Source organism: Gymnoscopelus braueri, assembly GCF_963280865.1.
Source record: "Gymnoscopelus braueri genome assembly, chromosome: 9".
Classification (NCBI taxonomy): domain Eukaryota; kingdom Metazoa; phylum Chordata; class Actinopteri; order Myctophiformes; family Myctophidae; genus Gymnoscopelus; species Gymnoscopelus braueri.
The window spans coordinates 52,798,606-52,826,147 of record NC_137610.1 but is presented as its reverse complement, the minus strand read 5'-3'; the positions used below and the strand labels follow the sequence as shown (position 1 = coordinate 52,826,147).

At 38.9% G+C, this 27,542-nt stretch overlaps 2 protein-coding genes across 2 annotated transcripts in view; both read right to left on the bottom strand.

Annotated features, from left to right (window-relative positions):
• Positions 1–3,543: 3,543 nt before the first annotated feature.
• LOC308091361 (cerebellin-1-like) lies at positions 3,544–24,310 on the bottom strand. The gene is made up of 5 exons (XM_080436924.1): positions 24,109–24,310; positions 17,798–17,902; positions 9,414–9,527; positions 5,583–5,711; positions 3,544–4,623 (listed from the first exon to the last, which is right to left on the bottom strand). The coding sequence occupies exons 1-5, from the start codon at positions 24,224–24,226 to the stop codon at positions 4,337–4,339; spliced, it is 753 nt and encodes a 250-aa protein (XP_080293050.1). The 5' UTR covers positions 24,227–24,310; the 3' UTR covers positions 3,544–4,336.
• LOC308091364 (tumor protein p53-inducible protein 11-like) overlaps positions 11,080–27,542 on the bottom strand; it is a 186,300-nt gene continuing 169,837 nt past the window's right edge. The window contains exon 8 of the transcript XR_013933707.1: positions 11,080–11,113. The gene's annotated coding sequence lies outside the window, so the exon portion shown is untranslated. The remainder of the gene's footprint in view (positions 11,114–27,542) is intronic.

The window sequence follows — 27,542 nt, the reverse complement described above, 5'->3', positions numbered from 1 at the left end:
AAGCGAAAAATTGTCTTTTAATTATTCGGAACGAGTCCGAATTTTGCGTATATTCGCACATTCGCCGGTGTGTAACCGCCTTTAGAGTGTACAAATGGAACCAAATGGACCCGTATTTGGTTCCATTTGTACACTCTCAGAGTTACACACCATTTAAGGGGCCAATTGGAACCATGAGGGTCCCTGGACCACACTTTGAGACCCACTGGTGTAGCAGAGTGTTTCCAGTGAGGCCAAAATGCACAACGTCAGCACCCTAGACTCTGCTTGAGCAGAATGGAACAGAGCCTTCATTAGTATCATTGGTAACACCTGTGAAGGAAGTAAGAAAGAGGCCCAATTTCTCTCCAAAATGGCTGCTGTGCTTAGAGCCTATTGTGTGGAGAGAGAGAAGGTGAGTGGAAATGGTTAAACAACACTTGGTGGTTTCGTAGCTGCAGTTGAAGCCAGCTCAACTTGGATGGTAGACAACATCTTCATGTCGCTGGCTTCCATTGAACATGAATGGGAGCCTGTAGCTTTGTAGCTGGCAGTGTGAACGCAGCATAAAGGGTGTAAATCAGACCAAGGTGTAAAGGGTGTAGAGGGTATAAAAGGGTGTACATTGAACCCACATGGCAGCATGAGGACGGCCTGACGCCTGAACAGAAGGCACTGCACTGACTTTTGGATGAAGAATATTTATACTGAATTGTTGTTTTTATCATATTATTATGAATGTAATATAATAAAACAAACGTTTTATTATATTATCACAAATGTAATATGATAAAACATAAATGTATTGCTTTGAACTGTATGAAAAAAAAAGTGTTTTTTATGTGAAACTTTGGCTGCCCACCCCATACTGACATACCCCCACCTACCTTTCTTTAATGCTGTATTATAAACGCTGTGTGTGTGTGTGTGTGTGTGTGTGTGTGTGTGTGTGTGTGTGTGTGTGTGTGTGTGTGTGTGTGTGTGTGTGTGTGTGTGTGTGTGTGTGTGTGTGTGTGTGTGTGTGTGTGTGTGTGTGTGTGTGTGTGTGTGTGTGTGTGTTGTACATAACATTCTTGTGTGTGAGAGTGAAATTGAGTCTTTTTTTTACTATTGCTGTGGTTTATTGTGGTTTATCCGTGTATTGTTTATGGTTTATTTACATGTAAACAACATGTGACTCTGTGGTTGTTAGCAGGTGGAATGTTTGTGTTTGACTTTGTAGTAGATTATTGAAAAGTTAAAGGACATAAAATGGCATTAAATCAAAATTGATCTCCTCTTGTCTTTTTTTCCACATGATTCTGGATTAAGAATGGTATTTTAAGGGGCACGGTGGTGCAGTCGGTAGCGCTGTCGCTTCACAGCTAGAAGGTCCTGGTTTGATTCCCGTCGGGGACGCTGTGGGCGCTGGGGGCGTGTCTTCTCCTCCGCGTCATCAGCGCCCATACCCTAGGTGGGGTTGGTGAAAGGGCCTACTCTGTGTGGAGTTTGTATGTTCTCCCCGTGTCTCCTAGGGTAGTTAATACCCTCACAAAAACATGTAGTAATCCTGGTCACTATACCGCCTCCCACATGACAGCCATGCGGCGCCTGATGGAGGGGAAAGGAACTGGTTGGAATAACGTGTTCCTTCCACGCGCTACGTCCAACCAGGGAAACTCTCCCCTGTCAGGTGACAAGAAGGTCAGTTGGCTCTCATGCATTGAAGGAGGCATGAGCTCTGCCCTGGGCTCCTTAGGCTGGTGAGGGGAGTGTAGCGCCCAGGATCACTTAGAAAATTGGCACCGGGTGAAAAATAAGGGTTAATTTTTTTTTTCTTTTTTTTTTTTTTAAGAATGTTTTTTTATTTGAACACAATAAGCAGACATTTTGTGAAGGTTTTATTTATATTGACGCAGAAACAACGGTAATGGGAGAGGCTGGTGATCAGTGTGGGTGATCAAGTAAAAGTCAAACTATACTGTGTCCTCAACCGCCTGGTGTTTTACCTAATCATGATGACATGATACTGACCATGATACTGACCGTGATACTGACATTATACTGACCATGTTACTGACCATGTTACTGACCATGATACTGACCATGATACTGACCATGATACTGACATGCCACTGACATGATACTGACCATGATACTGACCATGATAATAGTGATTACATCATAGCAAGACAACAAATGCATCGCATTGTGAGCATGCATGTAGGTCGTCTCATTTCGCTGTAATATCATTTGACTTTCTCAACAGGTCTTTAGTTTTTCTGTCTCTCTCTCACTGACTATTTGACCATTCAGTCTGGATGCTTCTCTGTGTGAACAACTGACATGATTCTAAACATTCATTGGATCAGGGAACATGGACTGAACTCAGTGGTGGATAAAGTACTCAAATGATTTACTTAAGTAAAAGTATCAATACTGCAATGTAGAAGTACTCTGTTACGTAAGTAAAAGTCCGGAATTAAAATTTTACTTGAGTAAAAGTACAAAAGTATTGGTATCAAAATGTACTTAAAGTACCAAAAGTAAAAGTACTAAAATGTTTGAAAATAGCAGATCTACAAGCTCATGTGACGCGTTGTGAGCTTGTAGATCGGCTATTTTCAAATAGCCTAAGTATAAAATAGGGCTAAAGTGGTTAATGTATGTTTTTGTATCTGAAAAGAAACTAGTAACTTAAAGTTTTCAAATAGTTGTAGTGGAGTAAAAGTACAATATTTGCCTCTGAGATGTAGGGGAGTAGAAGTAAAAGTGCAGACAATTGGAAATACTCCGGTAAAGTAAAAGTACCTCAAAATTGTACTTAAGTACAGTACTTGAGTAAATGTACTTAGTTACTTTACACCACTGACTGAACTCAACAGAGACTGAGACATTTCAATTATTAATTATACAATACAACCACAGTATTCTAACGTTGGTGACTGGGAACTGACCAGTACAAACACAGTCTTCTATTGGTGACTGGGAGCTGACCAGTACAAACACAGTGGGGGGGGGGGGGGGGGTCACTGCTTCATCTCTAGACTCTCTCAGTTAAAAGGTCCTCAGCCTGAAAAACGTTGAACACCCCTCCTGGCAAAACATGTTGGTCTCGCCTACCAGTAGGGTTGCATTGCCACCTGGTGGATTAATAGTGCAGCTGCATGTAATGTCCCTCTTCACGCACTGTACTTTGCATTTGCAAGAGACTTCTGGAACCTCTTTACTACATTTAAGAAATAAGGCAATAATCACAACATAAACTGGTATGAGGTGTGAGCAAGTCAGTAATCATCAGTCATGCCTGCAGTGTATGGATGTATGGAATCTGAGTGTTGTATAAAAAGGTGTAAATCAACCTAAACAAAGGGCGAGGCCAAACTCAGTCCAGGTCTTATACAGAATAAATATGGAGATACAAGGTGTCTGCACGACAGCAACGATATACAGATTAAATATGCAATAATAAAAATATAATACAATAAAAATATGATAAACTGGTTAAAATGATCATTAAAACATACAATAGACACAACAGTGCTTTAGAATGTGTCTTTATTGACAACATGAATATGAGCATTATGGAAGCTCTTTAATGTAATGCTACCAGGACCAGTGGTGGAAGAAGTACTCACATTTTTACTGGAGTAAAAGTACAAATACCATTTACAAGTACACGTTACAATTTAGACATTTACACTCTTATCCACAATGACTTAAAAGTGTAACCACAATGTAGAAATACTCTATTACAATAAAATACCTGCAAAGGTACAAAAGTATTGTCATAAAAACATACTTATAGTACTCATTATGCAGAATGGACTATTTCACTTTTTTCTTTTTGTCAAAATCTTTTGAAAAAAGCAGATCTACAAGATCTTAACATGATGCATTGCAACACATTGTGAGCTTGTAGATCAGCTATTTTGGAAGAAACAAAGTACAAAAGTGTGCTTAAACGGTTAATGTATGTTTTGTATTAATACTGTAAATCTACAAAGTAACTACTGTAATAACTAAAGCAGTTGGATAATTGTAATGGAGTAAAAAGTACAATATTTGCCTCTGAAATGTAATGGATTGTCAAATTAATATGTATTTAATTAATAAGAAAATTAATAAGAAGATTTGTGATGCTATATTTTCAAAATTATTCCACATTATTCATTATTATGTTTAAATAGCAGATCTACAAGCTCACAACACATCACTGTGAGCTTGTAGATCAGCTATTTCTGAATAGTAAGTAAAAATAGTGGTTAAATTATGATGATGATGATGATTATTGAAATAAAAGTATCTCTAAATTGTACTTAAGTAGAGTATTTGAGTAAATGTACTCAGTGAGTTTCCAGCCGTGTCGGTAGCAGTGTTACATAGAATAGAGCAGAAAACCACTGAATGTGTTGTGATTGTGTGAGTTATCATTGAGCCTGTAGGAACCACCAGGTAACCTCATGTATACTGTGTCTCCCTGCTCCATCTCTACTATCACTCCATTAGATATGTATTCAAAACCTTCATGATTATTGTATCCACCGTTATAAATGAGTCGCTGATTATTTTTATACATGGAGATCTCCATATACTGTGATGATCCATGGGTAGCTGCAGTGAATCTGAAGTAATAAACTCCTTTCACTGGAGATCGAAAATAACCTAGAAAACACACACACACACACACACACACACACACACACACACACACACACACACACACACACACACACACACGGCACAAAGGTCATGTTGATTCTTTTAACCCATTCAATCCGGGAAAGCATCTGTCATTTTAGATTTCTTTGGCTATTCAAAAAATAGCAGATCTACAAGCTCATAGCGCGGCACCGAGTGCCGCGCTATGAGCTTGTAGATCTGCTATTTTTTGAAAAATCTTGAAAATGTGTTCAATTTCGCCGATTCTACAAATGTCAAATGTATTTGTCCTCGGACCCCCCCCCCATCTCAAAATATTATATATATATATATATATATAAATATATATATATATATATATATATATATATATATATATGTATGTGTATATATATATATGTATGTGTATATATATATATATATATATATATATATATATATATATATATATATATATATATATATATAGCACTCGGTGCCGCGCTATGAGCTTGTATATCTGATATTTTTGAATAGCCAAAGAAATGGCACATAGATGCGTTCCCGGTCTTAAAGGGTTAAACACTGTTAAATACTTAAACTCTAATTTTTCTAAAGGAACATTTTTCAAAAATGTTTCTAAAATATCTGATCTACAAGCTCACATAAATTCTAGAAGAGTGTTGGAAAATTTTAGCCTGTAATGAGGCAGCAGAGTTAACCCTTCACATGCTGTTACTGATGTTTTCACACAGATGTAAGTTGTGTCATTAGTTGGTGAGAGATAATTGATTTTATAAAGCTCATTAACATAATGAACTTAATCATTGAATGTAAAGCTCATTAACATATTTAACGTTATCACTTAATATAAAGCTCATTAACATAATTAACGTCATCACTTAATATAAAGCTCATTAACATAATTAACGTCATCACTTCAAGTAAAGCTCATTAACATAATTAACATAATCACCACCTACCTGTAGATGGATTGTAGGCGTTGCCGATGTTAGTGATGACTCTCTTATAAACCAGAGTGGTTGTAGAACTAAATGGTCCAACCCATCCATCATTACTCAACCCAGCAGAGAAGGCCACCTTTGGTTGGTCTGTCAACACAGGAGCATTATCACATTATTTATATTGTTATAAAAGCATATATTATACTATTAATTATCTAATTATTTATATGATTATAAAGTTGTTGTCGGGCAGAAACCTCACGTCTCCGTATTTATTCGTAAATTAACGCCCTACTTCATCATACAAGAGTGTTGCAAAATATTTTGAAAATAGCCGATCTACAAGCTCACAATGTGTCGCAATGCGACGTTGTGAGCTTGTAGATTGGCTATTTTCACTATTTTAAAATGTTTTTAAAAGTATTCTAAAAAATTAATGGTTTAGGACATACAACGTTTCCACCTGACAGCAATGATAAAAGCATATATTTTACTATTAATTAGATACATTTATATAATTATAAGAGCATTTATTATGTTAATTGTCAAGTTATTTATATTTAACATATCGTTGTTGTCGGGCAGCAAACCTTTTATCTCTATATTTACACTATTTTATGATTTGGTAAATTAATTAATATCTTACTTCATACAAGAGTGTTGCACAACAATAGTGAAAATATCAGATCTACAAGCTCTTTGTAGATCTGCTATTTTCACTATTTTAAAAGTTTTTTAAAATAATAATAAAAAAGGAATCGTTTTGGACATACAAGGTTTCCACCTGACAGCAACGATATATAAAAGAAACGTCCATATGAACATATATAGCAGTGGTTCATATGACCATATATAGCAGTGGTTCATATGACCATATATAGCAGTGGTTCATATGACCATATATAGCAGTGGTTCATATGACCATATATAGCAGTGGTTCATATGACCATATATAGCAGTGGTTCATATGACCATATATAGCAGTGGTTCATATGACCATATATAGCAGTGTTTCATATGACCATATATAGCAGTGGTTCATATGACCATATATAGCAGTGGTTCATATGACCATATATAGCAGTGGTTCATATGACCATATATAGCAGTGTTTCATATGACCATATATAGCAGTGGTTCATATGACCATATATAGCAGTGTTTCATATGACCATATATAGCAGTGTTTCATATGACCATATATAGCAGTGGTTCATATGACCATATATAGCAGTGGTTCATATGACCATATATAGCAGTGGTTCATATGACCATATATAGCAGTGGTTCATATGACCATATATAGCAGTGGTTCATATGACCATATATAGCAGTGGTTCATATGACCATATATAGCAGTGGTTCATATGACCATATATAGCAGTGGTTCATATGACCATATATAGCAGTGTTTCATATGACCATATATAGCAGTGGTTCATATGACCATATATAGCAGTGTTTCATATGACCATATATAGCAGTGGTTCATATGACCATATATAGCAGTGGTTCATATAACCATATATAGCAGTGGTTCATATGACCATATATAGCAGTGTTTCATATGACCATATATAGCAGTGGTTCATATGACCATATATAGCAGTGGTTCATATGACCATATATAGCAGTGGTTCTCCAACTTCATTCTGTCAAGGACCCCCAAATTGATGTGTATTTGGCCGTGGACCCCCATCTGAAAGGGCTTTGTGCCAGGGACCCCAGAAGAGAAGAATTATGTTAAATATATATTTTAAATGTTTTAAAAAATGTTCAAAAATAGCAGATTTACAAGCTCGCAGCGCGGCACGATTTGACTCGCTGTGAGCTTGTAGATCTGCTATTTTTGAATAGCCAACATATAAATGGATTAAGTGGTTAAAATGATTGTGATGCTATATTAACTACTTTTGAGTTGAAGGTCAGACTAATCTGTTGCGCCTGGATTTCCGAGACTATATTACCCAGTGAATACACAATAGCAGAGCAACCTGGCAGCAGCGTGACAGCAAACAAAGCACATATACAACATCAGTGGCAGCACTGACAGCGACAGGAAGTGCAATGAATCTGGTGAGCTTAAAGGACGACTTCACCCATTTTCAACCTGTCTTCATATAACTGGTCCTCACTAATGTTCATTATAAGATGGCACCATTTCTGTCTCCTCAGTCTGTGTCTCAGAGGAGGGCTGTGAACAGTTCAGAAACCTGCCTACCAGTGACATCATCGATGGGGAATCCAAGCTAATAGAAACTGCAGGCTTCTTATTCCTGGAAAGTTAGCATGCTATAAATAGGGTTGCCACCCGTCCCTTAAATTACGGAATCGTCCGGTAATTGGAAACTAAAAGATGCGTCCCGTATTGAACTGATACGGGACGCACTTTGTCCCGTATTTTAAGGTCGGGGAATCAATTTGAATGACAGGGCGATGATGTGCTGTCCTGTGTCTCTTTGTTGTGTTACTGGGAGAGTGGGAGCTCAGCGAGTCAGTGTTGCCAAGTATAGTGAGAGAAATGAGCCAGCCGACCTACAAAAACAAGCCAAAAACAAGCAAAATTTTGTCCAAAAGTTGCAGGAAATAAACAAACTTGGCAACGCTGGCTATAATGCCATTGTCTGGGAGTGTGCTCAGCAGCTCATTGGCTCATTACTCAAAACACGACCAATGACAATAGCGCTTTCACGTTGCTAAGATACGTTCTGCGGAGCTGTGCCTTGGCTTGACAGCGTCAGTGGAGATGTTTGGAGATGTTTACAAAGCAAACTGTAAACTTTTTAAAGTACGTCGGTGTATGTTTTCTGTGGTGCATGGTGGACTGGCTGACATCAGACAGACAGCATGCCTCAGGAGAACAACATTCCAAAAATATAAGAACCCAAAGGACCCTAGCACAAGTGTCACAGTTCTTCATGAATGAAACATCTCCTGAGATCGATTCGGTATGGAATATTACATCTTATTTATCTGGTTGTGTTTTTAACAAGATGTCAGTATTTCTATTTACCTGCCCTAGCAGGCTACATATTCGCTGCTGATGTGGGCATAGTCTAGGCTATTTCAGTAGACTAATAGTAATATGGTTGATTGTTTATTAATGTTGAGTTTTTAAAGTCTAATAAATAAACATGTATTTAATATATAGTAATCAATATAATTAAATAGTGTGCCCATTTAAAGAACAAATCTTATGTTGTTGTTATGCTCTGGAAAAAGGAATTCTTCACAATGGATTATTATAACAGCTAATATATACATAAATAATATAATTCATAAATACATAAATGCATTTAAATACTTAAATACTTAAACACAAATACATAAATAATATAATTAATAAATACATAAATAAATAAATAAATACTTTAAAAAAAATGTGTTCAGACAACAATATAAAGATTTCTATTTATTTTAGGGGTTTGGGGGGCTGGCTTTTTTAATATAAATGTCATAGATTTCTATGCATTTCAGGAGTTTGGGGGGCTGGCTCCCCCAAAATAATTAAACTAACATAACCCTAACCCTAACCCTAACCTAACCCTAAAACCGAAATAAAGTAAAAATATAAATAAATAAAAAATCAAGATCCGCGTGCATGTGTCCCTTATTTCCATTTCTGAAAGGTGGCAACCCTAATAATGGATGCCATTGCTCTCACGTTAATACAAACGTTGAAATCTTGATTGAACCCCCCCCCCCCCCTGAAAACGATGATCTCACTGGTAGGTGGGTTTATTAAGTGTACACTAGTGAGCATTAGTGAGGACCAATTATATGAAGATAGGTTGAAAGTGGGCGAAGTTGTCCTTTAAGTTATTAAGAATTACTTCTAAGTTATAATACCTGCATTGTGTCTCTCAGTGGCGTTGAGCCTCATTTCTAGGGTGGACAGCTGATCAAGGAGGGCTGAAATCATACCAGCATTACCTTCGTCCATCTTGGCGGTGTTGACAGACACTGCAGAGAAATGTCACAGAAAAAGTTACAAAAACTGTAAAACAAAAAAAAACATCTCAGCCTTTAGTTGTACAAGTTGAACTCCACAATCTTAGCCTATGGCTCCAGCCCCTAAATCACTAGCCACGCCCATTAAAACAATATGCTCTGAGTGAAACTAAATGAACATTCAGGCTGAGTGTCAGGTTACTATATCTATTTCAAGAGGTAAATGGTAAAGCCACTACTTTGGTTCAGACCAGTTAGCATTAAGGGGCCAAAATGACAGAATAATGTGCAGAAGAAACATTAAAACATCTCAGTAAAAGGCAGTTGTTGATTTAACCCCTAGAACACTAACCATGAAAATAGTCACACTAACACTAACCATGGGTACCCAAACTATTTATCATTAAAATATATTAAAGTACGACAATACATGGCAAATTGAGGTACTGCTCTTTGATATTTCAACATGAAATTTTACAAAAAAACCAAACAAATCATCTTGTGTTATTTTAACATGCTTATTTTATGTTGTTTAGTTTTCACATGGATTTGGAGGGATTTGAAGCCGCCTTCCAAATAAGGCCACGTTTAGATGAAGACGCTCTCTAGTGAAAACGTCAAAGTGCCGTTGCGTTCTCACTTTTTATTTTGCGTTTAGACGGTGACGCACCACTGATTGAAAACGATGTAGTGTGCATGCCATACCATGCCAGGTGGCTAGGTGGCGGTGACGTGTCTTCTTTCTATCAGAACTGTTTGTTTGGTTGCCATGTCCACTTATTATAAGCGACTTTGGGCTTGTTTCTAAAGTGTAAATGCTTATTTGGACTTGTTTCCTAATGTTGTTTAAACCAGTGGTTCTTAAACATCTTCATGTCAAATGATGTATTTGTCCACAAACCCCCCCCACTTCTGAAAATATGTTGTGTCAGGGACCCCCCATACAAGATTTGTGTTGTTAAAATTGTTAAAAAAAATTCAAAAATGTTCCAGAATGACCTTTTTATTTTCTCAAGATTATTTTTTCTTCTTTCTTTTTTGAAAATAGCAGATCTACAAGCTCACAACGCCTCGCAGTGCGACGTCGCGATGTGACACGTTGTGACGCGTTGTGAGCTTGTAGATCTGCTATTTTAAAATAGCCGTAGTCTAGACGCTTCATTTGAGTTTTCATAGACTTGGTTGCTTATTTCTCTCGCAGAGTCTGGCAACACCGTCTCCAACACCGTCTTGCCCGTTTACATGGAGACGGCAGGCGCTGCGTTTTCAAAGTTCTCCACCCTGGAAGGTGGTTTCACTTTGTTGCGTTTTCAACCCCTGATAACACGTTGTCATCTAAACGGACGGCACATCTGATACTTTATTTTGCCGTTTTCTGTAGAGACCGTCCTCGTGTAAACGGCACCTAAATCAGTAGCAAGGAAACCACTTGTGTCTGTCTGTGCTTGGAGGGAGTTACAAAATATATCATGGGGGAACCCTATAAAAAAGCAGCAAAATCTGTGAAAAATGTGGGTATATAATAAATATATATTATAATATTCCTTTTAAAAAAAATGAGCTGGGAACAGAGCCTTCATTAGTATCATTGGTAACACCTATGAGGGAAATAAGAAGAGGCCCAATTTATCTCCAAAATGTCTGCTGTGCATAGAGCCTATTGTGTTGGTATAGACGCTCCACAAAGCCGGATGCACCCGCATGGTAGATCCAAGGAAAAGGAGAATTGGAAGGGCCTGGTGACAGGCGCTGGTCACATTGAGCAGGGTCATGCTTATGTTTCCTCAGCCTTATGTGCCTTATGTTCCCTCAGCCCTATGTTCCCTCAGCCCTATGTTCCCTCAATACCCAACAAATAGTTTTTCATCCAAATTAGACCCTATGTTCCCTCAGCCCTATGTTCCCTCAATACCCAACAAATAGTTTTTCATCCAAATTAGACCCTATGTTCCCTCAGCCCTATGTTCCCTCAATACCTAACAAATAGTTTTTCATCCAAATTAGACCCTATGTTCCCTCAGCTTTATGTGTCCCTCAGCCCTATCCTTCAGGATCAGATATAGCCCTTTGATTGATTGATTGATTGATTGATATCTGTATTGATCATGAAATAAAACATATGTCACATACATCTGACCCACCATAATCAAAAAGCTTAATTCAATTCAATTCAATTCAATTTTATTAAAGTGTCAAATGATCACAACAAGTTGTCTCAAGACACTTTACTTGTAGAGAAGAGACCCGACATCCCACCCTGAGCAAGCAATTTTGCGACAGTGGCAACGAAGAACTCCCTCTTAACTGGAAGAAACGTCAGGCAGACCCTAGGCTCTAGGGTGGCGGCCTTCTGCCTCGACCGTGTCGGGGGAAAGAAGAGAGAGAGAGGGAGAGACAGAAAGAGATACAGTGCATACAGCTCTCGTCATCTCTCGTCATACCAGTAACCTGAAAGCTGATTGTATGACATTCTATATAGTAGTGTGTATATCTGCCTGCCTCTTATATTTCATCATGATTTGTGTGCATGGGGTTCTCATCTTAAACAAGCGTAATGCTTAATGAGCGTTTCCAGTTTAGTAGACCTTGTATTGTGAATTTGTACTTCCATGTACTGTTATGTACTGTCATGTACTATTCTCATGTCTTTCTAAATAAACTACATCAATCAATCAATCAGCTTGTTTCCATTGCAGTCCCTTCCATAATGTGTTGGTGAGACAGAAAGAGATACAGTGCATACAGCTTGTTTCCATTGCAGTCCCTTCCATAATGTGTTGGTGAGGTCACCTGTTGGGGTACTCTGAAAGGGGGTGCAATGATGCGCCTCGCCAGTCCGGATATTACGTTTGTGACGTCGACCCACCATCCCCAGCATGATAATCTATAGGGCAAGACCCCTACGGTCTTTTTTACAAACCAGTATTGTACTGCACATGGCTTACTGTATGAAACGATCTCATATTTTGACACTACTTGCCTTTTTTTTACGTTATGGGAGGAAACTGGTTACAAAAAGATAAAATTTAGAGAGAAGTGAGCAGTTACAGAAGTGGTCAATTTCATCATCAACTTTATGTTGAAATTTGCGGACCAGTAGATCATATCTCACACTAGGTGTGTGTGTGTGTGTGTGTGTGTGTGTGTGTGTGTGTGTGTGTGTGTGTGTGTGTGTGTGTGTGTGTGTGTGTGTGTGTGTGTGTGTGTGTGTGTGTGTGTGTGTGTGTGTGTGTGTGTGTGTGTGTGTGTGTGTGTGTGTGTGTGTGTGTGTGTGTGTGTGTGTGTGTGTAGTCAGAACTATAGACTCACTCCCAATGTTCCACCGTAATCTGAAGACACCTCAGACTCCACTTTAGCCTGTAGCACTTGACCTAACCTTGACGACCATGCAGTCTTATGCAAAGGTTGTGTAATTTGTGTGTAAAAAATGTAATTTCCTACAGTTCAAAGTACGTCACAGAGTTCATTATTCTAGATCCCGTCTATCTGAGATATACCCATCCATTACTGATCAATGCGAAAGGTGTCACGCTTCCCCATGCACTCTGAGTCACATGTTTTTTCTTTGTCCCATACTTAATACATTCTGGAGTGATTATTTTTGCCATCCTGTCAAAGGTTCTAGGCTTTGAAATACAGATAAACCCTCTCATAGCAATATTCTGGGTGTCAAGCGTCCCCCTCCAGACTAATTCTACACAATTAGACATAATAGCCTTTACATCTCTCCTGACAAGACGGCGTATTTTACTGCAATGGACATATCATATTTTTTTTTATATTGTACTATGTAGACTGATGCTAGGTTCTTGGTTGACCTATGATCCTATTACTGAGGCACTACACTGTCTCTATGCATTTGATGTATGTGTTTACCTTGTTTATTGTAAATCGCTCTGGATTAAGAGCATCTGCTAAATGCCTAAATTGTAGGTCCGTTTTGCAATTGCAAACCCTATATTATGGTACCGCACAGGCTTATGAAACAGCTTTTTTCACTTCATGGGAGAAAACTGAAGACAAAGATTAAAAAAAAGAGAAGTATGACTAAGTTACAGAAGTGGTCAATTTCAACACCAATCGGTGGACTGGAAACAAGAGTCATCCTGGGAATATTAATTACAGCGGCCCTCATATTTGTGATTAAAGGACAACTTTGTTTTTTTACAACAAGGGTTTATGTTTTAGATTGTAATTAAAGTAAATAAAAGATGAGTGTTAACATTTTTTAATTTACTGCTTTCTATAGCTTTAGCAATTTTTGCGATCTTTTTTACAGTGGTGGCTAAATATGCCTTTTTTACACATTAACCCGGCGTTTTCTTTATTATTATTTACAGTAGCTCTTCTAGCCCCCAATAACTCACATCTGGCCATCAAAGACCACAGGACCTTTTTTATTGTGTAAAAAAGGCATATTTAGCCACCGGACAGAATGCCCCCGCCCACTGTAAAAAGGATCGCGAAAATTGCTAAAACTATAGAAAGCAGTAAATGAGAAAGAAATAACACTCATCTTTTATTTACTTTAATTACAAGCTAAAATATAAACCTGGGTTGTAAAAAAACAAAGTTGTCCTTTAAAGAAATAATAATAATGATAAGTAGTGAAAGCTCATCTGTCAATCAAATACATACAAATAAATACAATAAAATAAATACAAATCCCCAGCATGATAATCTATAGGGTAGGACCCCTACGGTATGGCTTATGAAACTATCTCATATTTTGACACTACTTGCCTTTTTTTACGTGATGGGTGGAAACTGATTACAAAAAGATAAAATAAGAGAGAAGTGAGCAGTTACAGACGTGGTCAATTTCATCATCAACTTTATGTTGAAATGTGTGGACCAGTAGATCATATCTCACACTAGATTGACTGTAAATGGTGCTAAACAGCAGTAAGAGTGTGTGTGTGTGTGTGTGTGTGTGTGTGTGTGTGTGTGTGTGTGTGTGTGTGTGTGTGTGTGTGTGTGTGTGTGTGTGTGTGTGTGTGTGTGTGTGTGTGTGTGTGTGTGTGTGTGTGTGTGTGTGTGTGTGTGTGTGTGGTAACCTGGGGGTTACGGGATGTCAGAATGGGCTGTTTGAATAATGACATGGCACCGTCAGCACTCGTTATGCTACACTTTTAATAACACGCAGCAGCAGAAGGAAATGGACACACGTATCAGACATGTGGGTGTGAACTGTTGTTTACAATATAGGACATTATTCCAGTCACGCTCAAACTCTAACCCTGTGGACTTGGTACTGCAGTACGTTCTGCTGACAAGCTTTTTATGGGTTAAACTGTAAAAATGCTTAGGGCTTATCAATAAAGCATTATCATAATTTTTTGTAACTTCAATATAATGTATGTACTGGACTGGGTCTATATTGTTTAACTTCTCTGTTTTCAAAATGTTCTACTTTTTGTGACATGACATTGCTACACCCTCTTTTAATCCTATCCTATCCTATTATATATTAAGGAAACCTCTGTCAGTCAATCAGTCAGTCTATCTGTTCTGCATGTTTCTCCTCAGTGGGTTGAGCACACAGGAATTGACCATTGACCATTAGCATATGCAGACAGTGGCCATTAGCCAGTGACGTGGCCCGTTTTTCACTTCCCCCAAATTTAAGCTGTTTATTAACGTTTGTGTAAACACCGGAGATTCACAGTTTGGGCTATGGCATCTTGTTGTCATGGTTCCATGCTTTTACACCCATGACGCCAGAAAACGCCAGGACGGACGGACAGACAGACAGACAGACAGACAGACAGACAGGTTCTGCACAGGTTTAAGAAACTGCTTTTTTCACTTTATGGGAGAAAAGTAAAGACAAGCATGACTAAGTTACAGAAGTGGTACATTTTATCACCAACTTCGTGTCATGGGTGGACCGGAAACAAAAGTCAGCCTGGGAATATTAATTAAAATATTTGTTATTTAAATAATAATAATAATAATGATAATGATAAGCAGTGAAAGCTCATCCGTCGGTCAAATAGATACAGTAAAACAAATAGAAATGAAAGGGCCCCAGCACATGGCTTATGTTTTATTATTAGTATTGTACTGCACATGGCTTATGAAACTATGCTCATATTTTGTCACTACTTGCTTTTTTTTCACGTTATGGGAGGAAACTGATGACAAGAAGAGAGAAGTGGCCAAGTTACAGAAGTGGTCAATGTATCATCAACTTTCTGTTGAAATGTGTCTACCAGTAGATCATATCTCACACTGTGTGTGTGTGTGTGTGTGTGTGTGTGTGTGTGTGTGTGTGTGTGTGTGTGTGTGTGTGTGTGTGTGTGTGTGTGTGTGTGTGTGTGTGTGTGTGTGTGTGTGTGTGTGTGTGTGTGTGTGTGTGTGTGTGTGTGTGTGTGTGTGTGTGTCCACAATGCAGAAACAAGAATATAATATGTAGAAGTAAGCATGGCTGGTTCAATATCAATAGTGCAGCAAATGTGCTGCAAATATTCAGATGTACTGAAAAACGTATATATTTGTAACAACACTGTGGCCTATGTAACAACAAATGTATGATCCGGCCTAACTGGCCTATGCCCCCCTCAACATAATCCCCCCCATACCCTCTACCCCCCAACTCCACCACCTGCAATACTCCCCCACTCCCACAAACCCCATACCCCCCAACTGCCAGCCCACACCTCACAACCCCCATAACTCAAAACCCCATCCCACCCCATCCCCCCAAATCCCACCCAACCCATTACCCCCACTCCCAGAACCCCCGGTCCCCATGCCCCCAACCAGCACACCACAACCCCCAAACTCCACCCACCCAAACCCTCATGCACCCCCCACCCCCATACCCCCCCAACCACCACACCCTATAACTCCAAACCCCATCCCACCCCCATACCCTCATACCCCCCAACCGACACAACACAATATTTTCACAGGGTTGTTGGCTGCCACGGTGTTCACGTGTGATTTTGATCTGCAATTAATAAAAAATCACGACAATGAAGTTCACATTTAAGCAGCAATGACAACCTCTAACCACAAGTTCAAAATGTTCAATGCCAAAACCAAAACCTAAAAATGACCTCCTATCTACATAGATGCACATAGGAGGTTTTTACCTAGAAATAGTTAAATAAATAATGCTTTTTAATGCTCATTTTGAGATCAAGAATTCTACAGTACTGTATCAAGTATTACCATTACATTTTTTTTATCAACTCACACTCTTGGTGTGATAAAAGTGTCACCACCTGACACTAATCATTAGCAATCAACAAGGCAATGCAATTAACTTGACAGAGTTACTAACAAATACTTAAAGGGATACTTCACTTTCGGGCCGGGGAAACATTTAAAAAATATATTAAAAATAAATGAAAAAAGTTATGGAAAATTCATGGCCCCCTCACGCATTAGTAGGACACTCTAATGCGTGAGGGGGCCATGAATCTTCCATAACTTTTTTCATTTATTTTTAATATATTTTTTAAATGTTTCCCCGGCCCTAAAGTGAAGTATCCCTTTAACTAGTAAGGGGGGAAGACACTTTTTTATTTTGAAAATAATAGATGACTACAAACTGAAAGACATTTAGACGGTCTACATAACATAGAATTCCCAAGTTTCAGCTCTGTCTGCTTCTCAACTAGTTCTGGTGCAGATAAGAGGTTTTGCGCTTCAACATTTTAGCACTAATTGGCACTGAACAAGATGGTTTTAGTCAAATGACTTTTTATGACAAAATGAGGGGCGGGACTATCTTGCAAACAGACTGAGCATGTGGAGCATAGCCTATAGTCCTCATCCACAGTGAAATCCGAAAATCATGAAATTTGCACATAGGAGGTTTTGCATTTTGGCCATCGATTTAGTACAATCAGCCAAAATGTCACAAATTATATCACAATTTGCGAATTGTGGGTCATTTCTGGAGTTATGACTAAGTTACAGAAGTGGTCAATTTTATCACCAACTTCATGTCATGGGTGGACCATTTTGGATTTTTCCCTTTTAAAAGGGGAAATTGGGATTATTTTCCCTTTTAAAAAGCCTTTGGGTCTGAAGTTTTGGGCACCCCTCCTGAAATGGTGAGATACACCCTAAAGAATGTGTTTACCAAATGTGGTACTTGTATCCACCGTGTAACGATTTGACCATTTGTTGAGCTTAATTCCCCCTAATATGACATGTTATGTTGCCAGGTTTGAAAGACAGCGGAGAAAGATGACATATATACATGTTATGTTGCCAGGTTCTACAGAGACAGAGGACATTGATGGTGATTGGTGAATATACTTTACCGTGAACTCCAACTGTGATTCCAGCCAATAGGAGGAGACCTAGCAGACCCACAGCGACCACAGGAATCCTGGAGCTGCACTTCCTCTCTGGAGATGCTGAAGTGACTGTGGATACCAAGCACAGAGTAGTAGTAAGTTCAAGCTGTGTGTGTGTGTGTGTGTGTGTGTGTGTGTGTGTGTGTGTGTGTGTGTGTGTGTGTGTGTGTGTGTGTGTGTGTGTGTGTGTGTGTGTGTGTGTGTGTGTGTGTGTGTGTGTGTGTGTGTGTGTGTGTGTGTGTGTGTGTGTGTGTGTGTGTCACACAGGCTTATGAAACAGCTTTTTTCACTTCATGGGAAAAAACTGAAGACAAAAGATAAAAAAAAACAGAAGTATGACTAAGTTACAGAAGTGGTCAATTTCAACACCAATCGGTGGACTGGAAACAAGAGTCAGCCAGGGAATATTAATTACAGCGGCCCTCATATTTGTAATTAAAGAAATAATAATGATAAGTAGTGAAAGCTCATCTGTCAATCAAATAAATACAATAAAATAAATACAAATGAATGGGCCCCAGCATGATAATCTATAGGGCAAGACCCCTACGGGCTTTTTTACAAACGAGTATTGTATTGCACATGGCTTATGAAACGATCTCATATTTTGACACTACTTGCCTTTTACGTGATGGGTGGAAACTGATTACAAAAAGATTAAAATAAGAGAGAAGTGAGCAGTTATAGAAGTGATGATTTCATCATCAACTTTATGTTGAAATTTGCGGACCAGTAGATCTCACACTAGATATACTGTAAATGGTGCTAAATAGCTGTGTGTGTGTGTGTGTGTGTGTGTGTGTGTGTGTGTGTGTGTGTGTGTGTGTGTGTGTGTGTGTGTGTGTGTGTGTGTGTGTGTGTGTGTGTGTGTGTGTGTGTGTGTGTGTGTGTGTGTGTGTGTGTGTGTGTGTGTGTGTGTGTACAGGGCAGCCGACGGGGGGGGGGGGGGGGGGGGATAAAAGGGACAGTTCTGCTGTTGTGAGAGAAATAAGCAACCAGGTCTAGGAAAACAAGCTCAAAAGAAGCAACCATTAGCTAGGCCACATTAGCACTTTAAACCTATATGTATTAACAATGATAATACATTGGTCCTTCCTTACTTTTCTAGACCCTGGACAAAGATGTCTGTATGACATACTTTGATGTAAAAGTCCAAAATCTTTCAGGAAATCTTTTCCTGAGTTTCATGGATCCTGATTTCATCGTTGCACAATGGGGCGACGGCCAACAAAAATAACTGATCTTCATGTTGTGAAATTAGGTCACGAGCAAAAACCTATATGCGTCGGCATACAAGCTTGTAGATCTGCTATTTTCCAAAACTCTTGCAATAAAATGTGGAATATTTGGAGTATTTTTTTAAACATTCTAACAACACAAATGCTGGCACAAAACACTTTCATGAAAATATTTGAGAACCAGTGGTTTAAATGATAATTGTGGGCTCGCTGCAGCAGCAGCGAGCCCACAATTATTTAAGCGATCCTCGTTTATTTCTATCTTCTCCGCAAACGTTTGGCACTTAACTACTCCTACATAATTTGACTTAGAAACTCCATTCAAACTGTAAAAAATCCAGCTTACTGTGGACATGGGTGCTTGTACTTTTCTTTTTGAAATAATTTGTAGTTTTTGAAATAATTAACTTTAAGCACCCAATGCATTTCCAATGGGTTTTGCTAGTGGGGAGAGAGAACGACAGAGGAGAAATGCCCCGTGTTTTCACTGTGTCACTGTGGCCGCATTTTTTACACTACAGATATTTATTTTACATCACCAAGTGCGCACGGGTCTGCTCTCCAATTTAATACAAAGATGTGTGATGTATACATTTTTAGTTAAGACCATTAATGTAAACCCATGCACCTACACACTATAGTAATCATTACAGCTGCTGCTACCTAATCTGTCAGTCATTGGCTGTCAGGCAGTGGTGCTGCAAAGTAACTAAGTATATTTACTCAGGTACTATGCAAGTGCTTACCATGCACAGTTTAATTTTGAGGTCCTTTTACTTTCCTTTCCATTTTTGTTACTTCTACTCCACTACAATGACAGCATTTGACAGCTTTAGTTACTTGTTACTTTGCAGATTTTATTATTAATACAAAACCTGCAGTAACCACATACAGCCGATCTACAATGTGACGCGTTATGAGCTTGTAGATCGGCTACTTTCTGAAAATTTGAGTACTTTCACTTTGGTACTCAAAGTATATTTTTATGCTAAAACGTTTGTACACTGTAAGCTCCAAGCTCCCCCACAGACACACATACACCCCATATACCCCACCTCCACCCCCACCCCCACCCCACCTCACATGACATACCCCCCTCTGTCATACAAACTATACAAAAGAAAAGCCGATCTACAATGTGATGCGTGATGAGCTTGTAGATCTGCTATTTTCAGAAAATGTAAGTACTTTTACTTTGGTACTCAAAGTATATTTTGATGCTAAAACGTGTGTGTATTTCAAGCTCCAAAACTACCACCCCCAGACACACACACCCCATACTCCACCACCCACACCACATGACCCACTCCCTCTGTCATACTTTGACTATTCGGAAAAAGCCGATCTACAATGGGATGCGTTGTAGAGCTTGTAGATCTGCTATTTTGGAAAAAGGTTGACAGTCTTTTGAAAGTGTGAGTACAGGGGGCGGCAGTGGCTCAGGGGTAGAGTGGCCGGTAGAGCGGCCGGATGGCAACTGCAAGGTTCCCAGTTCAATCCCGGCCTCCCCCAGAATCAGTGTGGAAGTGTCCTTCCTTGAGCATGACGCTGAACCCCTGATTGCTCCCGATGAGCAGGTTGGTGCCTTGCATGGTTTCCTCCACCATCAGTGTATGAATGTGTGTGTAAAAGGGTGACATTTTGATGGCATAATCTTGTAAATCTCAAGCTCCAATTCAACTCTAATGGTGTGTATTGGTCAAAATAACTCCCCCCACCTCACTCACTCACTCACTCACTCACTCACTCACACACTCTCACACACACACACACACACACACACACACACACACACACACACAGCTCCCAATCTGATCAACCGGAGGCAAGTCTACACCCACACACAACGCAAAGACAGAGATACCAGGTCAAACTGAATTTGTACTTTTTATAACTACAGTTTTTTGGCTTTAAAGCGAGCCCGCATTGTTTCTTTATAGGAACAATAATTTCTAGTTACAAAAAATATTCAAAATATTCCACATTTTATTGCAAGAGTTTTGGAAAATAGCAGATCTAAACGCTCACAACGCGACGTGTTGTGAGCTTGTAGATTTTCAAATGGCCGATGCATAGGTTTAAAGTGCTCATGTGGCCTAGCTAATAGTTGTTTTCCTAGACCTGGTTGCTTATGTCTCTCACATAATATGGCTACCTGATGAAGAGAAGAGAAAGGAACACAAAGTAAAAGTCTGCACTATTAGTAGAGTCTATGTGTTAATAGTGACAGCTACTATGGATTGGGGTCATACCTATGCCTACTTAACCACAAATAAGGAATATGGACTGCTAAAATTACAGTTGTGTAATTAGTGTCTGTGATGAGATTACCGCTGGCCTGTGACCAAAACAAATGGTGAGTTACAGTGGTGTAAAGTAACTAAGTACATTTACTCGAGTACTGTACTTAGGTTCAATTTTGAGGTATTATTTACTTTACTGGAGTATTACCAATTTTCAATACTTTTACTTCTACTCCACTACATCTCTGAGTCAATTGTAGGCCTATTTTTACTCCACTATTATTTGAACTTTTTAGTTACTAGTTACTTTGTGGATTTTGATTATTATTACAAAACATACATTAACCACTTCAGCCCTATATACATTTCGGCCATTTGAAAATAGCCGATATACTGCGTTGCGATGTAGATTGTGAGTAAAAGTACTCGCGATGCATTGTGAGTACTTTAACTTTTGGTACTTTGTGTACATTTTTATACCAATACTTTTGTACTTTTACTCAAATTTGTACAATTTTTTCGACATTGCAGTATTGATACTTTTACTTATAATTAAAACATGTGAGCACTTTTTCAACATGGCCAACGTAAAATTGTGCAAAGACACCCAATTTAATATTTTGAGGGCAAAAATAATAATTAATTAATCAAAAATGTATAATTAAACAAAATTACAATAAAAAAAATGTGCACGTGCGCTTCGCTCGCGCACATCCAAGGGGGGTCCAATCTGAGGAGGGGGCCCGATTTAGAAAATCTTGTCCCCTCACCCAATAATCCTGTCAGCAGCCCTGTGTGTACGCGTGCCTGCCTACCAGTGACCTCATCAGTAGGCAGGTTTGGTCAAGGTTTCAAAACTTGTTATTTGAGTTTTTTATTAACGTTTTAACTTTCAATGAAGAGAAAGGCTGCAGTTTATAATGGCTTGGATAATGACATGGCCCCCCTAAGGGGTCCCCAGAGTTACAGGGGCCACCACATTTCTGTGTGATAGAAATGTTTTTCTATTTTTCCTTTTTCTCTAATAATGTGAATGTCTGAAAATACACATTAACATGAATCTGACATATTGGCAAAAATATTGTGTGAACAAACAAACAAAAACATGTAATTTCCACAACACTGATGCTGTCAAATGAATATATTAAGCTATCAATTAAGCTGCAACATGATGTGGAGGCAACTCATAGTCACTTAAAATAAAGCCTGTAATACAGGGACCCCCTGTATACGCATAGCCGCGGGAAGTAGGGGTGCTGGGGGGGGGGGGGGGGGCTGCAGCACCCCCTGAAAATAATGTATGAAAATTTAAATAAATTAAAAATATTATTTACAACATTTTTGCATAATGTGCCTTTTGTTGTTGGTCGTTATTTGGGGGGGATTTAGTGCAATATGTGTTCTGGAACCGAATTGACTAAAGTTTAAAAAAAGAAAGTAACCAATCCGGGGGAAAAAACGCAAATTGGGCAAATTGAGAACGCATACAGCACCCGTAACCTAAAACGTCTTCCCGTGGCTATGTGTATACAGTACGTATACTGTACATGGCCTGAAAAACCTTGATGTCCCTTGCTCTGTTCTATACCTACATGTAGCCTAAATGAATACCAGCCTAACATGTTAGTCCATGAGCCAGACAAGATTTCATTATCGAAAGAGTGGGCAAAACCATACCTATATTAAATTGTTCATAGGGTCAATATAAGTAAATAAATATATGATAACCTTTCCACAGGAGTAGCTTTTTCATAGTTATCACACATTTTGTTATTTTCCCCATACGTACATGACAGGTGAAAAAATATCACAAAATATAAAAAATAGTTATCATAATGAAACCCAGTTGATTACTTACATGAAGACAATGATTTATCCTATTACAAGTTTTCTGAAATTGTATATTTAAATATGCAAATCAGCATTAGGAAAATATGCCCGAATTTGCATAACTTTCCAGAATCAACATTGGAACATTGGACAAAGCCAGAGTCAACATTCTTATTTAATTTTGTTAAGATGTTGGAGTCAAAGGTTTTTAACGAGGGAATATTCAATATCTGGCTCAATTTTGGGGCTCTGGCTTATGGACTAAATGTCAAATTTGCATAATTAAATATACAATTTCAGAAATACAATAAATCATTGTCTTCATGTAAGTAATCAACTGGGGAAGTTTCATTATGATAACTATTTTTTAAGTTTTGTAATTTTTTTCACCTGTCATGTACGTATGGGGAAAATAACAAAATGTGTGATAACTATGAAAAAGCTACTCCAGTGGAAAGGTTATCATATATTTATTTACTTATATTGACCCTATGAAAATTGTAATATAGGTATGGTTTTGCCCACTCTTTCGGTAATTACTACTCAATTTTGGGGCTCTGGCTCATGGACTATGTGTTGCACAGACACATGCGCAAGACCATGAATCCACATATTTGCATTGACAAAGCATTGGCAGATTCCGCCCCATAGGTAAAATAAAAGTGTGGTGGGACGGTGCCCTTAAAGTATAAAAGTATTGGCATCAAAATGTACTTAAAGTATAAAAAGTAAAAGCACTCATTATGCAGAATGTCCCATTTCAAGTTTTCAAATGTATAAAAATCTTTTGAAAATGGCAGATCTACAAGCTCACAATGCGACGCATTGTTGGCTTGTAGATCGGCTATTTTCAAATGGCCGAAATGTATACAGAGCTGAAGTGGTTAATGTAGGTTTTGTCATCGTTGATGACGTAACGTCACATTTAATGCTATATATGGATGGTTTTAATAACTTATCTTACCAGACTGCAGTATCTTGCGACGCTGTTGCTCCTGAGATGGAGGGTTGCCCACATTATCATAGGTCACATCGCCTTCCTCATCCATCTCAATGTCTTCAGAATGGAAAGCCACGGCCATTTCTACCTTTATGACTGAGATTCTAAAGTGACGCGGTCCACTGCTTTACCTCTACGACTTACATTCTAAAGTGATACGATCCACTTCTTTACACACACTGAAGAAAAGACAAGTATCATCTCTCTTTTATGTCTTTGCCTCTCTTCCTCTTTTTCTGGTGCGTTCCTCCCTCACGATTAGAAATGCTTTGTTAGGCTTTTTTTATGCTTGGTTGTTTTTTTTAGAGAGTCCCTTAATTTAAAGTTATGTCAACTTTAATATATTATTATCATTATTACTACACAGTGTTACCAGAGCCCTGTTAGGACGTAGAGTCCCTTAATTATTAGTATTTATCCAGGAAATATGTAGTACATTATAATATATTGTTGGTTAATTATCACTGTATCATTACGCCACTACAATTATTTGAAAACTTTAGTTACTAGTTACTTTGTAGATTTTGATTATTATTACAAAACATACATTAACCACTTCAGCCCTATATACATTTCGGCCATTTGAAAATAGCCGATCAACAAGCTCACAACGCGTCGCGTCATACTTTTTCCACCACTGCCTGCAGTGACTCGGAGGACCCCCATAGGGAATTTTAAACTTTTACACTATTTTCTGTCGGTTTTGAAAAAGCAGTAGTCATATACTGTACTGATACCATTCTGTAAATGTGCAGGTGAATACAAAGAAACTACAAAAAAAAAATAACTGAGCCTAGGACTACAGAGGTCCTGGAGGTCCCAGGTACGATTCCAGCCCTCAGCAATGTGTTGACGTGTCCCTGAGCAAGACACTAAACCCCTAACTGCTCCCCCCTCCGCGCTCCTCTGTGGGCAGCCCTCAGCTGGGTGAAGCTGGAAACTGAAGTTCCCCTGCGAGATGTAATAGGTAATTAAAAAAAAACATATAAAATAAGTTGAAACAGAACACAATACATATGAAGTCAGGAATAGTTTGACTTATATTTTGGGATGGGTCTGTGAAAGACATGTGCTACTAATGAGCCATAGGTTACAGGACATGGAATCATAAGCAAAGCAACAGAAAACTAGAATTTTCACAATTCTGGGAAATTGCAAAGTGTGGTTGCGCCGACGTGGGTCGCCGGCGCCGGGACTCGAGGAATACGGCGGGAGGAATACCCTCGGAGGCCGCGCAACGTGCGATTCGAATACGGTGCAGATCGGATCCCGCGTTCGTGATACGCGCCGTTTGGATTTTAAGAAATAGGCCCCTCCCACTAAAGAAATAGGCCCCTCCCACAAATGTAACGGCCCAATTATGTAGTCATGTCACTGAGATCACTCGCGTTTCATTTTGAGAGGATTGATCCCCTCAAAAATCATGTTTTTGCATCAAACGGTTACGTTTGGCGCATTTGTGGCGCCCCCATGGATCAAAGTGGAAATGCTTTTGGGGATTCGTTGAGTAAGCCACCCTCGACATGTGATTCAAATTTGGGATTGACCGGACGTTTCGTTCGTGATTTTTGGTAAAACGGGCCCCTCCCACTAACTTTGGAAGCCAATTACGGACGAACGGTAAGGACTATCAAAATTCCGCTTCGATATGTTTATCGCATGGGTTCAGAAATCCTGTGTACCGATTTTTTATAAAATATGTGGGAGGAGGAGCTAAAAGTGTGTTTTGAAGAAAATTCAAAATGGCCGAAAATCTATCCAGACGCAAATGGGCGTGGCCTATATAGGGAGTTGCGTCATGACCCAAGGAATCCAGTGGTAACTATTTTTTTGTTCTACAGTATGACCTACGGTTCAAGAGTTAAAGCCAGAAAGTAAAGTAAGCTGTTATAGAACCACCATGAGGCCAACGGGTGTAATCATTTTTTCAATAATTTGGCAATACATTATAAACCTTCCCTCCAAGTCTTGTAACTCTCCCCTTTACGGTTTCTGAGAAAAAAATACTTGAATGGGAGGTTTTTCATTTTCCCATTAAAGTGGATGGGGACATTTAATGCACTAATAAAACAATATCAATTAAACTATGTAACCAATCTCTTAGCAAAGTACAAGCAGTCGATTCCCGGTGAAAATAAACTGTGGGAGAAATTGCGCATCAAAATAAAGTTTATCTATAAAGATTAATAAAGTCGGAAGAGTAGTCTGGTTGCCCTATTCGGGCAACCACACTAATGACAAACTCAGGGTTAATGCTACCTTTTACTGTATAAAGGTATGTTCACACTACCTTTTACTGTATAAAGGTATGTTCACACTACCTTTTACTGTATAAAGCAGGGGTGTCAAACTCGCGGCCCGCGGGCATTTTGCGGCCCGCAGAAAGGTCCAGTGCGGCCCGCGAAATACTTTTCAAAATAGTGAATTGATACTACCTCTAACAGTCATAGAGTCGGAGTTTGCAGTTGCCTTGCTGAGCGTCCAAGCAGCTCTCCCCCCTCCCCCACTGGCTGCAGCAAGTACCTCTGATGGCCCGGTAGTCAGCCAACATTCCACAGCCAGCTGTGGACTGTTCTGGCTGATTGGCTCGTTAACAGTCTATTCAAGTCGAGTAGTAATGGCTAGTATACTCTCTGATCTCTCTCTCTCTCTCTCTCTCTCTCTCTCTCTGTCTGTCTGTCTGTCTGTCTGTCTGTCTGTCTGTCTGTCTGTCTGTCTGTCTGTCTGTCTGTCTGTCTGTCTGTCTCACACACACACACACACACACACACACACACACACACACACACACACACACACAGGAGCTTGCCCTGAGAAAGGAGGAGCTCGCACTATGAGCTTGTAGATCTGCTATTTTTGAAAAATCATGGAAATCTTTACAGATGTCTCTTAAATCCTAACAGTTTTCTGAAACACTTATGTTGCTATAATATGTGGTTCTCTAACTTTTTTATGTCTATATTATATGACTATATTATATATATATATATATATATATATATATATATATATATATATATATGTGTGTGTGTGTGTGTGTGTGTGTGTGTGTGTGTGTGTGTGAGAGAACGCTCCCCCCTCCCCACTTGTTCTGTAAAGAACAATAGGCAAGCAATTGAAGCCATGGCCATGTAAATTAACATAAGGTGTCCTCTTCTACGTCGTCAAATACCGCATAAAAAGAGCCACAGGTAAACAGCTATTTACCATTCACCTGAAAGCTGAGGAGAAGAGAGAACTTGAATGAATTTAATTGTTCTATTTCAAATGGATGGGCTCATTACAAATTGCATTGTTTGATTTTAATGTAAATAATTAAAGTAGCTAATCTTCATAAACCATTTTTTAAAGTGATATACTGTAGTTATAGCAGTGACTGAGATGTAGTGGAGTAAAAG